Source organism: Halichoerus grypus, chromosome 10 (genome assembly GCF_964656455.1).
Source record: "Halichoerus grypus chromosome 10, mHalGry1.hap1.1, whole genome shotgun sequence".
NCBI lineage: Eukaryota > Metazoa > Chordata > Mammalia > Carnivora > Phocidae > Halichoerus > Halichoerus grypus.
Genome location: NC_135721.1, coordinates 123,867,865 through 123,881,394, shown reverse-complemented (window position 1 = coordinate 123,881,394; position 13,530 = coordinate 123,867,865). Strand labels below are relative to the sequence as shown.

Genomic DNA, 13,530 nt, shown 5'->3' with positions numbered 1-13,530 from the left:
AGAATGGGGGTGAAGGGAATCTGGTTGCCTCCTGAGGTACTTCTTGAGGCTCCCAAGAGTGAAGATGACCTATCAACTAATAATAATAACCCCCCTTCACACGCCTGTGGCACTCTATACAGTTTACAGCGTGGTTTCACGCCCATTATCTCATATACTTCTCACAATAGCAACAGTGAAATAGAATTACCATTTTTGGACAGCTGAGGAAACTGTGGCCCACAGTGGGATGATCAGAAAGTGCTGCATCAGGGATTCAAGCTCACACCTCCTAATACGGGGCTGTACTCACCGGGCACTGCGTCCCGCTCTTCCCACTCTGTGGCAAACTGAACTCCCTGGGGGGCCATTGAAGGAAATGGCTTTGAAGTGGGGGGTCCTATTATGAATTTCTCCTCATGCTCTGGACACGGCTCTCAGGTGCTGGATCCATGGGATGGTCCTTGATGACTACCAGACCTCCTATTCCAGGCCAGCCAGGCCCTGAGCCTGAGAGTGGAAAGAATTCTCTAAGAAATTTAGTAAGTTGAGAAGCTAATCTTGTAAGGCAGGAGCTTTTGAGATGAAAGGGACAGTGCTTTCAGAATCTTTTCCGCTAGAAAAGAAGAGGAGGATAAGGGCAGATGTAGACTGGTGATTAACCTGTTCAAAAGGAGTGGGTTCAGAACCTTCAGGAAATTCAGGGGTTCAAGCGTGGGAACTACATGCACCTTGCTCCCGGACTCAGGCCTGGGTTCCGACATTGGCCCTGCCACTTACCAGGTGCCTGACCCTGGATTGGACCTTTGATCTCCAAGAAGCATGTCTCAGGGTCGACCTCCATCCTCCACTCAAGCTGGGATCCAAAGCCCTCCCCAGCCCCCATCTTGTCCTACCTTCTTGGATGGGTAAGAAATCCTTCAGTTACAAGCAACAGAAACCCAACACAGTGGGTCCAGAGGCTCAACTGAGGTCACCAGGTCTCCTGCCCCTGCTGCCCTCTCGGCTCTGCATTCCTGCGTTGCCTTCATTCTCAGGCAGGGAGTTCCTACAGACATTGGCTGAATCTGTAGCACATGGCAGACAACGTCTAGCTCCATATCTCGTGGTGCCTCCACCAGAGAACTCCTTCCCAGTTCCAGGTTGAAAAATGCGTCCGGGGAGCTGACTGGCCCAGTTCCAGATGAGGTTGCTGGATCACTCCACTGTGGCAAAGGGTTGGGTCTATGAGAACATGGATGGGAGAACATGAGTGATAGGACGTGGCGTAGAGGAAAGACTATGGGCCCTGAGGCCAGATGGACTTGTGCTTGAATCCCAGCTACTTACAAGCTGTGTGGTCTTGGTTGGGTTTCTTTGCCTCTCTCAGCCCGTTTCTTGTCTTGATATAATGACACCTACACTTCAGAGTGTTGATGCCAAGTTCAAGTGAGTAACATACGTGAAAATGCCTGGCGTAATAAATGCCAGAAAGAACACTGGAAAGGCATATGAAGGAAACAGAAATCCAGCACAGCTTTGGTTTTCTTTGGGAATGGTAAAGCAACCCTGAGCAGAGGAAAGCAAGTAGTCCGCATGTGTAGAGATCACAAACCAGGTTCACTCTTGTACTTGAGGCCACAGTTGGGGTCTCAGCACGAATAGTGGGTTCAAGAAATCTGGGTTTGAGTCCAGACTAGACACGGCCAGACCTTGGGTCTCAGCTACATTGTCTGTAAGGCAACATGCTGGCTGAGAGTGAGCACCCCTTACATGGCTCAGGTTGGGGTGGTTTCCCTCTGATGCTTCTGTCTCGTCAGGAATGCCACCTGGACCCCCTCCTGTAGGCCACAAGGCTCTACATGCTCATCTTCACTCACCCCTCCCGTCTCACTGCCTCCTACTCTCTCCTTTGTGCTCCGGGTTCCAGGCACGGAGGCCATCCTTCCGACAGATCACACTTCTGTCCTTGCCTCAGGGCCTTTGTTCTTGCTGCGCCTTCAGCTTGGAATGCAGACAGTCCACGTGTCCCGCCTGGCTGGCTCCTTCTGGTCATTCAGGTCTCCCCCCCAAAGCCGTCTCTTCAGAGACCTGCCTGGGTCACTGTATAAAGCTGCCTCTGCCTGCGCGCATGTGCACGCACATATGCACACGCACACACACATATGCACATTCACATGCACATACGCACACATGCACATGCACACATGCACATACATGCACACGCACATACACACGGGCACACGCACATACATGCACACACATACGCACATACACACACGCACGTGCACATACACACAAGCACACACACATACACATACCCACACATACATGCACACGCACATACACATATGCACACGCACGTGCACATATTGCTCACAATCTCATTCCTGTTTTATTTTCTTCGTGGCACTTCCTCCTTCTCTGAAATGATCATTTATTCATTACACGCGACAGACTCGCTGTGAGTGTGACAGCCACAAATCGAAACCGATCTCGGCGAGCTGTCTTGCACGAGCGACACAGATGTTGCTGGCGCTGCTGCCGCGCATGGTTGGCGACTCTTGGGAAAGCTCCCAACAAAGCAAACCTCAAGCGTCTCTTCATTCCACATAGTTTGTTCTTGGAAGATTGAGCGTAAAACCTTGTACAGAGTACGTGTGTTTAGATGTAAATGGGCTTTGGTTTAGCATCAGGTGTTAATAAACAAGTTTCTCACCAACATAAACGTCCAGCGGGATTTGAATGTGGGGCTGAGCAGGTGCAGAGCTGTCCCAGAACGCACTGCAGGACATCTAGCAGCCCTGCCTCTGCCCCTTAAATGCTGACCAGACCCTGAGATCATGGTCACCACAAAACCACCCTTACACATTTCCAGAATACTCCCCAGCGGGCCATACTGCGCACTATGAGAATCACGTATCTCCAGAAAGGCGCAGTCCTAGATACTTCAGAGTCTGTGCAAAAAAGATGAAACCATCTAAAAGACTCGGCCGTGCGTCTGACATGTAGTAGGTGCTTAGGAAATGGGAATTTACTTCATCTCTCCTCCCCTCCTTTTGGCCCCAGGTTCTCAGTCTGAGCGACAGGGAACATCTGTCATCAACGCTGGCCACAGGGAGGAAGACATGGTATTTCAGGGAGTGAGGTGAGTAAATTAGGCGACAAGAAACACACATCACCGCCACTCCCAGAAAGGCTGACAGAACAGCGTGACAGTTATGCAAATAGCCAGTGGGACTATTATATTAAACACTGAAGAGCAGTTTGACTCAAGAGACTCACACTTAAATTTAGGTGTAACTCTATTCCTTCCCTGCTCTGGAGTAAACTTTAAGAGAACCCAAGGTCAGGCGAGGGAAGTATTTCTGGACAAGGATGGGCCATACCAGGGCAGCTTCCCTCTGAATGCTGGGCTGCACATGGCCCAGCTTCCTGCAACAACACAGTGGGATGAAGGATGCCGAGATGACCCTGCGTCCAGACTCTCACACCAGACCCTCTGCAGAGGCTGGTCGCTCTCTCACTTCTTGCCCTTTCTTGACCTGGCCATCTCTTGCTCATTTTTTTTTTTTAAGATATTTTTTATTTATTTATTTGACATAGAGACAGAGAGCACAGGTAGGCAGAGGGGCAGGCAGAGGGAGAGGGAGAAGCAGGCTCCTGGCTGAGCAGGGAGCCCGATGGCGGGGCTCCATCCCAGGACCCCGGGATCATGACCTGAGCCGAAGGCAGACGCTTAACCGACTGAGCCACCCAGGTGCCCCTCTCTTGCTCATTTTAAAGTTCAGGATGTATTACCTCCTCCAGAAAAGCTTTGTGGTGGCCCCCAGCAGAACTGATGGTCGCTCCCTCCTCCTGTGCCCGCGCTCGGTGCACTCCGTCTACTGCGGTGTCTCCATGGGCGCGCGTGTGTGACCGACTCCCCGTCCGGTCTGCAAGAACTGCATCTGGTCATCTTTATACCCCTGCCAACCAGCTCAGGACCTGGCACACAGAGGCATCCAACAAAAGTCTTCTCCCTCCCCTGCCCCCTTCTCCCCCAGCTTTGGATCCTGGAATAAACACACCACAGAGACAGTATCACAGAGGTTCACACCACCACTATCCAGGCTACAGATGGAAGGTCTCATTTTTAAAAAGAAGAAAGTCTTGTGTTCCAAAGGGCAGTTTATTTAAAACAAAGGTGGCAATGTGTGGGAAGTAGGGAGAACAATAATTCTAACATAAAAGCACACAAGAAGCACCTCAAATTTAAAAAAGGGGGTGCAGGGAGGAAGCTATGTCTCATTCATATACAAACTGCTGACCTCGATTATTTACATCCAAACTTTATAAAATAGCATTTCAAGTCAGCACTTAAGCCAGTGTTATTAGTTTTTATTACAAAAAGTTAAAGCTACAAACTTCACATTTTTAAGTTGTACATCAGCAACAGCATTTAAGTTTTTTCCAAGTTGGTTCGAGTGCAAGCTGGTGGAAGAGATTTTTTTTCCCCCAAACACAAAAAAGAACATGGAGTCTAAATACAATGAATACAATCCTGATGAAAACACACTATGTGAGAAAGGATGGGGTGAGAGGCTGAGGAGCTGCAATCTTTAGAGGCAATGTGGTTTGCTAGAAAGGGCACTGGAATCAGAATCAGAAGACCTGCACTGGAATCTGAGCTCCGCCATATTTTAGCTGCATGACCTTGAGCAACAGACTTCACCTCTCTGAGCCTCAGTTTCCTTATCTGTAAAATGAGGACCATAACACCTAGATCTCCCAGAGCTATTAAGTTTTAATAGATATAGGGCTATTCAGATGATCTATGGAGTGAGCTTTGGTGTTTTGTATCTTTCAGGGAATTTGTCCATTTTATTTAAGTGGTTGAATTTATGAGCATAAAGTTGTTCATGACATTGTTCTTAGCCTTTTAATATCTGTAGGAGCTATAATGATGTCACTTCTCTCATTTCTGATATTGGTAAGAGCTACTGAAATTTAAATGGTATAGTAAGTCTCTGGCATCTGGCAGGTGCTAAATAATTGTTTCCTGGGTCAGAATATACAGTCTCAAGGATTCAAGGTCATAGCTCTTAAGTTGCTTCAGAGTATTGGTCCTATCGATCTATCTATCTATCTATCTATCTATCTATCTATCTATCTACCTACCTACCTACCTACCTAGCCAGCCAGCCAGCCAGCCAGCCAGCCCAACATGCATTCATCCATCTATCCATCCATCCAGCTGGTGGTTGGGAGAAGGGACAAAGGAAAAAGAAAAATAGAAATTTGCTTCAAAATTACTGATGAGGAAGCAATCAAGATATCCTTAGAGAATTTGAGATTTTTTTTAAAGATACAATTGGGTGTGGGTCATTGTTTCTTAAAAGGAGAGAAGAGGTGAGGGCCACAGAGTTCCCTGGGAGCTCGAGTCACAGACGCTGAAGCTCAGGGCTCAAGGAAAGCACGCTGACCTATCCTGAAGTTAGTGCTCACGGGGAAAACGAGGACCCACCCCTCTGCATTTCCATCACTAGGAAACAAATACACCGTGCCAGGAAACGGACCCGGTCCAAAGAAATTGACTCCTGGCCAGAGGCTCTGTCCAGCTAGACTGGGGAACAGTGTTCTGTGCTGGGCCAGCATGGGGGGGTGCACACATGTCTAGAACAGAATAAACTCCTGATCAAGATTCATGAGCCAAGAATATTTATGGGGAAAAACTGAAATCTTCTTTTACTTGGATCTAGCTTAGGAAGGAGGAAATGGGCACTTCCCCTCCTGTCTGGCCAAGTGCAAAGTCCTTTCTAAAATGGAAGAGGCTGAGGCCGGCCTGTTCGTGAGCACAGCATGGTGTGGGGGAATGTACGCTCCGTGCTAGGTTGGTGAGACTCACTTGGCGGTCAGACTTGACTAACTCAGCCATTTTCCAACCTAAAACTGCCAGTTGGAGTTATCTATTCTCTGCAAGAAAAGGTGGTCACTTCATTTTAAAGACTTGTGATTTTCCTTTTGCCTGTGAATACTGGTCCCACATGGTGATGCTATGAATCCTGATTCTGCCCCTTACTAGCCATGATGCCTTGGGAGATACATTGCCTTTTTCTCTCTGAACTTACTCCTTCACCTGTGAAGTGGAGATCAAGTACTTAACTTACGGGGTTATTGTGAAGTTCAGATCTGACATCTATAAAAAGCCCACCTAGCTCAGTGCCTGGCATATACTAAGTGGTCAACGAATGCTAGCTGCCATTGATTCTTCTAGTGGGATCCCCTAAGTGTCCTCTGTTCTCTGCCACGTAACTGCCTAACTGGCCAAACCCTGCAGACCAACCACTGCCTCTTACATTTTTAAAAACTGGCTTTAATTGCAAAGAACAGAATCTGGCCAGAGAAGAGGAACAGTCCCTGCCATTCCATCGATTCCCAGGTTTGGGAAGCAAAAGCAATTATGGAGTCAAATTACTCTATCTTTAGGTGCAGCCGAATCAGGACTCCCCCACCTGAGGGGAAGAGATATTAAAAAATAAGCAGACATTTGCCTTTCCTCATGGTCTCCTCTTTGCTGTGTGACCACACGTCATGCTGCAGAGGGACGGCTCAGTGCTGTGGTTTGGGAAGCCCTCTGATCTGCCTGACGCCCGAGGTCACCTGCATGGCGCTGTCCGCCAGAGGCCGCAGAGTCGCAGACTGGCCGAGCTGGAGCCACCTGGCTCCCCTGGGGGTCCCACCACAGTCAGTCATCCACGGAAGAGACCAAGGCCGAGCAAGCTTCCCTCAGTAGGGCTCCTTGGGACAACCTGACCCAAATGGACACAGGTCTCTCCCCTCGGGGAAGGGAATGCTTGGATCAGTGGCCCAGGAGCAAGGAGCTCTGGTCTCATCCCAGCTCTTACTTCAACTTGCTTTGTGATTTGGTCACCCTGTCACTTCCCCTCTCCGAGCCTCAGTCAGGCCAGACGATGCCTGGGGCCCCTTCCAGCTCTGGCATTCTGTGGGCCTGCACAGAGCCTCCTGGGGAACAGATCTCAGTCTGATATTCATGTATCCTTTCCAGACCCCTCAGCAGTAAAATAAAAAAGAAAAGAGTCACATATTGGAATGTGATCACACAAGCAATGCCCTCTACCCGTCTGTGAGGAAGGCGGAGCAAAATGCCCCTGTGCGATCTTCGCATGAACAATGAGAACCCTGGACACACCTTCCCTTCTGTGTTCTGCGGACTGCACACAGCCCCGTGTGTGTGGAGAGGTCCTGGCAGGCCTGTCCCCGCACTGGGTCACGTCTCCTCTTAAGGCACTGGGCAGGATCTGTGCTGTGACTCTAGGCGGTTGGGAGAGTGCAGATGGATGGAAGGCATTGAAGCCACGAGGGGCAGTTTGCAAAGAGGATGCCAGGCTCCTCCTGGGACTCGAGAAGTAAACACAAACTCTCAAGGCTTTCCCTTGGACGTGGTCCACAGCTCCAGAAGCCAGAGAGGACCCACACGAGGCTGAAACCATGGGGAAGAACTGGCCCAAACCTAATTTTTAAATGCAGCCCTGCAGAAGGGTGAGGTTGGGTCCTGGGAGCGGAGTGACCCCAAGAGCCCCCCGCCCCCCAGTACCATAATCTTACAGAGAAGAGGCCGACTGTTTACAACTGTACCTCTACAGAGATGCCCCCACACCCAGTGGGGAATCCCTTATAATTTATATATATGTGCATATTTATATATTTTAAAAAGTCTTCCAGAAAGAACAATCGAAAGCTATTGGGAGAAGAAAGACAAGACAACATGTAACACTCCCAGCTATCACTCATCCTGGAGTTTCTGTTCCTGGGGTTTAAAACTCTGAGTTTAAAAGCGCCGATACGAATCCTTTGAAATAATATAACTGACCAACTGAAATACATACACAAGGCGGCACGCTGATGGCAGGCAGCCCTTCCCACTGGCGCACTTCCTGAGCTCACGAAGGTGAAGGTGCTGTGGAGAAATGACGGGGCAGGGGTGTCGGCTACCAAGCCCGAGTTCACCCAAGGCTGGTGTGCGGGCGGGCGCTCCGGGCCTCCCTCAGAAGTTTTGTTGCCGCCGCTTCTTAGCCTCGATGGCGTCCAGGATCGGCTGCCTCTTGGATTGGTACTTCTGCCGGATCTCTTCAATCTCTTGCTCCATCATGGGGTCGAGGGCCAGGAGCCTCTTCTGAAGGTCCTCCACTGTCCAACTCTTAAGCTAGAAGAAGTGGAAAGTATGGTCATGACAAAGCCCAGGTCAGCGCAGAACAGCCGAGAAGCTCAGCCTGTCCGGGCACCCAGAAGGGAAGGGTCTTCCCAGAGTGTGGGGTGGCAGTGGTTGGAAAGTGACAATTCATTCACTAACGGCATGCCCCAAGCTCTATGCAGATAATTTATCCCTGGACAAGTTCTAAGCGCTGATCTCTTTGATTTACTCCGCCTTGACCAAGAACTTAACCAATAATACTTTCATCCCTATCTTTTCAATGAATTACATATCGATGCATTATTAGGGCATAAACAGCCACTTGGTGTACGCAAAATAATGCTTGCCCCTAATTCTTGTCCTGCCCATCAGAGGAGCCTCTGGATGGTGACTGTGTCTCTTTCTGGATCCCACACCAGGGAGAGTGGATGCTCACTGAGGATCAGATGCTGCCCCCCGAAATGTCTTAGGCACCACCATAGTGATCATCATTAACACTTATCGGGTGCTAATCATGCACCAGGCACCCCTCGAAGCACTTCATACACAAGAGTCTTACGAATAGAGACACAAGCCTTGGGCGGGGAGTGGGAGGCATAGTTGGAAACCTCTGAGATTAAGTTTCCATCATCCAGAGGGAACAACAAGACTTAATATATAAACGAATAATAAAAGCTAGCACTTATATAGTGCTTTCCATGTGCCAGACGCTCCGTGCTCTCCATACATCCATTCATTTAATCCTTGCAACAACCCTATGATTTGCATATATTATCATCCCCATGTTACAGACGAACAGGCCAAGGAAGAAGGCAGGGAAGTAACGTGCCCAGTGTCTCGTGGCAAGTAAGTGGCAGAATCAGTATTCAGACCCAGGCGGTGAGGCTCCAGACTCCATGCTCTGAACTGGTATCACAGAAGGGCAGACGCGCAAAGCCCAGGTTTGAGAACCGAGTCCATCTGCAGTTCAAACACGGCTCTGCCTCTTGCAAATGCTGACACTCTGGCAAGTCCCCTATCTCTCCAGGCGGTTCTCCCCTACGGAAATGGGACACCCACGCCTCGTCGGGCTTATCATAAGAATTAAATGCGACCATGGCCGTAAATGTGTTGCCGCAGCGCCTGGTGCACCGCGTGCTTCAAGAAGGCGGCGCGCGTCACAGCGCCCTCTCTGTACCGGAGCCCGGGAGTGTGCCCGTGTCCGCCCCGTGGCTGCCGCCGTGGGCTAAGAGGTTTCACTGCTGTGTGTACGGAGTGTCACCGAGTCCGAGCAAGGCCGGTCCTGGCTGGCAGGGGTGGGAATGAAAGCCCCCATTATCCACAGCAGGTGGTGATTAATTCTGTGCGTTTACAACCAGTCTCATAGGTGCAGTGTTCCAAGAACTCAAAGGCTCACTCAAGTCTTCGGAGAGATTTATGGAATCACCGTGTCCTCCAGCCCCTTCCTGAGGCCTCAACAGGGAAGCGGTGTAGGAAGGGGGTGAAGGAGCCTCTTTCTGTCCGCCCTTCCTTTCTAGGGTGGGGTGCGACCGAGAGGGAAGGACTACCGTGGCCTCCCCAGGAATAGTTTAGTGCCCTGTCGCCGCAGGAATTTGCCTTGGCCTGCTTCAGGGAGGTGGTCTGAGAAGCAAGAAAAGCCTAACAGTTCAAGATGAAAGGCTCTTTGTGAGGTGGGAATGCAGAGCCGAGAGGGGGGTGGATGCTGGAAAGCTGCGCTCGTAAAACCACATCTTGTTTCCAGCCTGTGGTTTCAGACCAGCTGGAGGGTGTTCTGGGCCTGGGGACTCTCCAGAGAGCAATGTCGCCTCATTTTTAGCCTTTTCAGTTCCTCCTCCGAAAAGAAACTGCCCCAAACCTAATACGGAGTGTTACTGGGAGCTGGGGTATTAATCTTTAGGATCCCAGGTGGTTCATCTCTAGTGGCTGTGTAACCCTGGACAAGTGACCTCACTTCTGGGCCTCAGTGCCTCCCCTGGAGAAGAGCCCCCGGTTCCGCCATTCTCGGGCTCTCATGAGGATCAGGTGGGTTAACAGGTATGACGTTCTCAGCGCAGAACTTCACACGGTATGCATCTCACAGACAGCAAACATTCCATAAACTGTAGTTATCACCACAGTTGTTAATAACTGCTATTGTTGCTATTAATACTATTGTTATTATTAATATTTTGAAAACTCTCTAATGAATCGTCCATAAACAAATTGTTCCTGTACCGCTGATCCAAGTCAGAATGAAACAAGTAAAAAAGAAAATATTCTACTCTATTTCAGGCTAACGATACCTAAGAGTCACCATTTTCCCGCATCTGTTAACTTATTTATAGTTTAACAAAATATTTTTCATCCATCCATCCATCAAATATGCACTGAACACCTACCATGGGCCAGACACTGGCCAAGGCACACAGGATAAAAAAAAAACCCAAAAACCAAAAATCACTGCCCTTGTGAAGCTTACATTTTAGTGAGGCGAGACAGACACCTGAGAATGAACTCAATAAATCCGAAGATTACTCTCATGCAAGAGAGTGAAAGGGGAAAGGAAAGAAAAACCTCAGCGAAGGAAGGGGAGCTGGGAATTAGGAGACTCACTCCTCATCATCCATCAGGACAAAGCGTCAACTATGAAGACATCAAGGTCAGGGAAGCGGCCCTGGCTTTCCGGCTTGTTCGGCAGCTTCAGACAAGCCCCTCCTGCCCCCCCCCCCAGGCCTCTGTTTCCCCCCATGTAAGAGAGGGCTGCCGAATGACCTCAGGTCTTGTTAGACTCAGTGTTTCTCTCTGTAGGACCCCTGGATCGTGAGCATCGGAATCATCAGTTAAAGAACTGTGAGCGACCCGATCACACTCACTCTCCAGGAGGTGAGGATTCTGCTCACTAAAGAAGCTATTCGAGTGTTTCTTGTAATTCCTCAAGTCTGATGAGCATGATTCTACACCCTCTTTCTTGTTTTCCTCATAGCAAAACTCTCACAAAGTTATTGCTGCCTGTCTTCGGTCAAGGCTTCTCGGTATCCAATTTCTGTGCAGCCCTTCTGCCCTTGATCTAATCTGGAAGCAACAAGCACCCTTGCTTTATCTCCACCACCTTCAGACTCATTTACTTGCCCTAAGGCTTTGGGCTTAAGTTACACCTGACCCGTTAGAACACAGCCAGCCAGTCACCGCTAATGCCTCGGTCACACTCCAGATATGGATTTTTCTGAAAACAAGCTCAGAGAATGGTTCCGTGGCGCCAAGAACAGCATCTCACCTTCCTGGTCCTTGGTGGCAAAAATACACTGCAAACGGCTATCTTGCAGTGGAGTACCTGTGGCTCTCCGGTTTTGCTAGCCAGCTTTCTGAAGGAGCAAACTCTGGCCCGGCCGTGCAGGGAGCCTGAGCTGTTCGTAGCAGGTGAAGGAAGTACCACCTTTCAGGACCTTATTTGTCCGCTGGCATTTACACATCCTCTCTGTCCTGTGACTCCCACACGTATGCCTCCAGAGCAGCATTCTCTCCTGAACGCCAGGCTCACACATCCAGGGGCAGATCCTACTTTACACGTCAGCCCCAGATCAGCTCATGGAAATCCAGCACCTTAATCCGACCAAAACAAAACTCTCGAGTCCCACCCTTCCCTCACCCCCAAACCTGTTCTCCTCACATCCCGGTCTTCCCCATCTCAGGACGGGTACCACCATCCTGCCAGGCATAGAATCATCCCATTTTTCCTTCCCCTCACCACCCCCTGCCCACATCCCATCCTTCGATCTCATCTCTAAAACGTGGGAGTAACTCAAATCCAACCCCTCAACCCAGGCCACCAGCATCTCACAGCGACAAGCATAATTAAAAATACAGAAATGAACCAGATCACATCCCCCTATGTTTCCTGCTGCACTTAGAATAAAATCCAACAACACACCAGGGCTACAAAGGCCTTCCATCTCTGGCCCCACCGGCCCCTCGAGCTTCATCACCTACCACTCTCCCCTTCGCTCAGGACCCTCTAGCCACCCTTTACTTCAAATCCTCAAACAAGCCACACTTTTTCCGGCCTCAAGGGCTACCCAGTGACTGATCCTTCTGCCCAGATGGTTCATCCCCAGTTCTTCCTTATCCTTTAGGCCTTAGCTCACAGGTCAACCCCTCAGAGAATTTGAGCAAGCCTTCCCTGAGCATCTTCTCTAGAAAGGTCACCTCCCCTCGTTCTCGATCTCAGTCCCTACTTTACTTCCTTCAGAATGATCGTGGCACCTTGTAATCAATCATTCTTATTTCTTTTATTTGTTGTGTCTCTTACTAGGACGAAAGTTCTATGAGAGCAGTGACTTTGTCTTGTTCACTACACTACGCATTATATTGGTTGAGGGAATGAATAATTTGCCCTTCATTTCCAGTCAAATAATAATGGAAGCCACTGAAACCAAGGAGCAAGCTTCCCCGAGCACCACCACGTGCAGGGATCTGGGTAAGGTGCTGAGGGGACCCAGGGAGTGAGTCCTGCCCTCAAAGAGCTTCTATTCCTCTCAACATTCTTTTGAAATTGAAGGAAGTCTGCTCCCTTGATTCCCATTTCTGTGTTTGATACTGACTGATAAGAAACAGGTCTCCAACCCTGGCTTAGTCACCTCTAAAAGGCATGTCCACTTTAATTTTTTATTCTGACAAAAAAGAACTACTACCTTGGAAAGAACGAGATGATCAGAAGACGATGACGTGATCCTTCTGGACAAGACAAAATGCCAAGCCCGGAGCCACAGGCTCCTTAATGAAGAAGGTGGGTTATGCTGAAGAGAACAGACCAAGCATAGGGATTTTCTGCTCTCTTCCTGACAGAGGTCACAGAAGGGAGGACAAACTAAACTAAGCCCTTAACCATGGTTACTTAGAATCCCCTGACCACTTGGATGCTAATCAACACATCAGCCTTGAACAGATGGACATGGATGGGCTCAATCTGACCATGCTGATGTCGTGCGGCTGGACACAGTCTCTAACGAACACCTCGACTCCACTCACCATTACCTTTCACCCCGCCTGCTGTCTGGCCGTGGATGTCTCAGCAAGCAAAGGCAACAACATACGTGCAGGTGAGAGTTCTCTTCAAGGATGCGCTCTCTGGAAATGTGCTGTATCCTCAAGGGGGCACTTTCTTAGTCTGAACTTCAGCCTCACCCTGTTTCAGCCGGATACAACGATGTCTTAGACTTCTATACTTAGACTTCTACGCTTAGACATGGAGGCAATACGTTCATTACTTGAGCATATGCCGTGCGTTCAGCACTGAGCTAAGCAGGTGTCTGCACAAATTAATCCATCTGATATTATTCTTGTCCTCCTTTTACAAATGAGGTCAACGAGGATAAGAGTGGGCAAGCAATTTCCTCAAAGTG

General features: G+C 49.3%; 1 protein-coding gene across 3 annotated transcripts in view; it reads right to left on the bottom strand.

Moving 5' to 3' along the window:
- Window positions 1–13,530, bottom strand: part of STK4 (serine/threonine kinase 4) — a 95,493-nt gene that overhangs the window by 1,646 nt on the left and 80,317 nt on the right. Inside the window, exons 11-13 of one of the 3 annotated variants that reach the window (XR_013442067.1) lie at window positions 7,848–8,164; window positions 3,760–3,893; window positions 293–1,203 (exon numbers count right to left, since the gene is read on the bottom strand). Coding sequence is in view for 1 of the 3 variants with exons in the window: in XM_078057245.1 (XP_077913371.1) it covers window positions 8,006–8,164 (159 nt within the window). In the remaining 2 variants the exon portion in view is untranslated. Of the gene's footprint in view, window positions 1–292; window positions 1,204–3,759; window positions 3,894–3,924; window positions 3,946–4,110; window positions 8,165–13,530 lie in introns of those variants that run through there. The other 2 variants (XR_013442068.1, XM_078057245.1) reach the window with 2 other exon arrangements.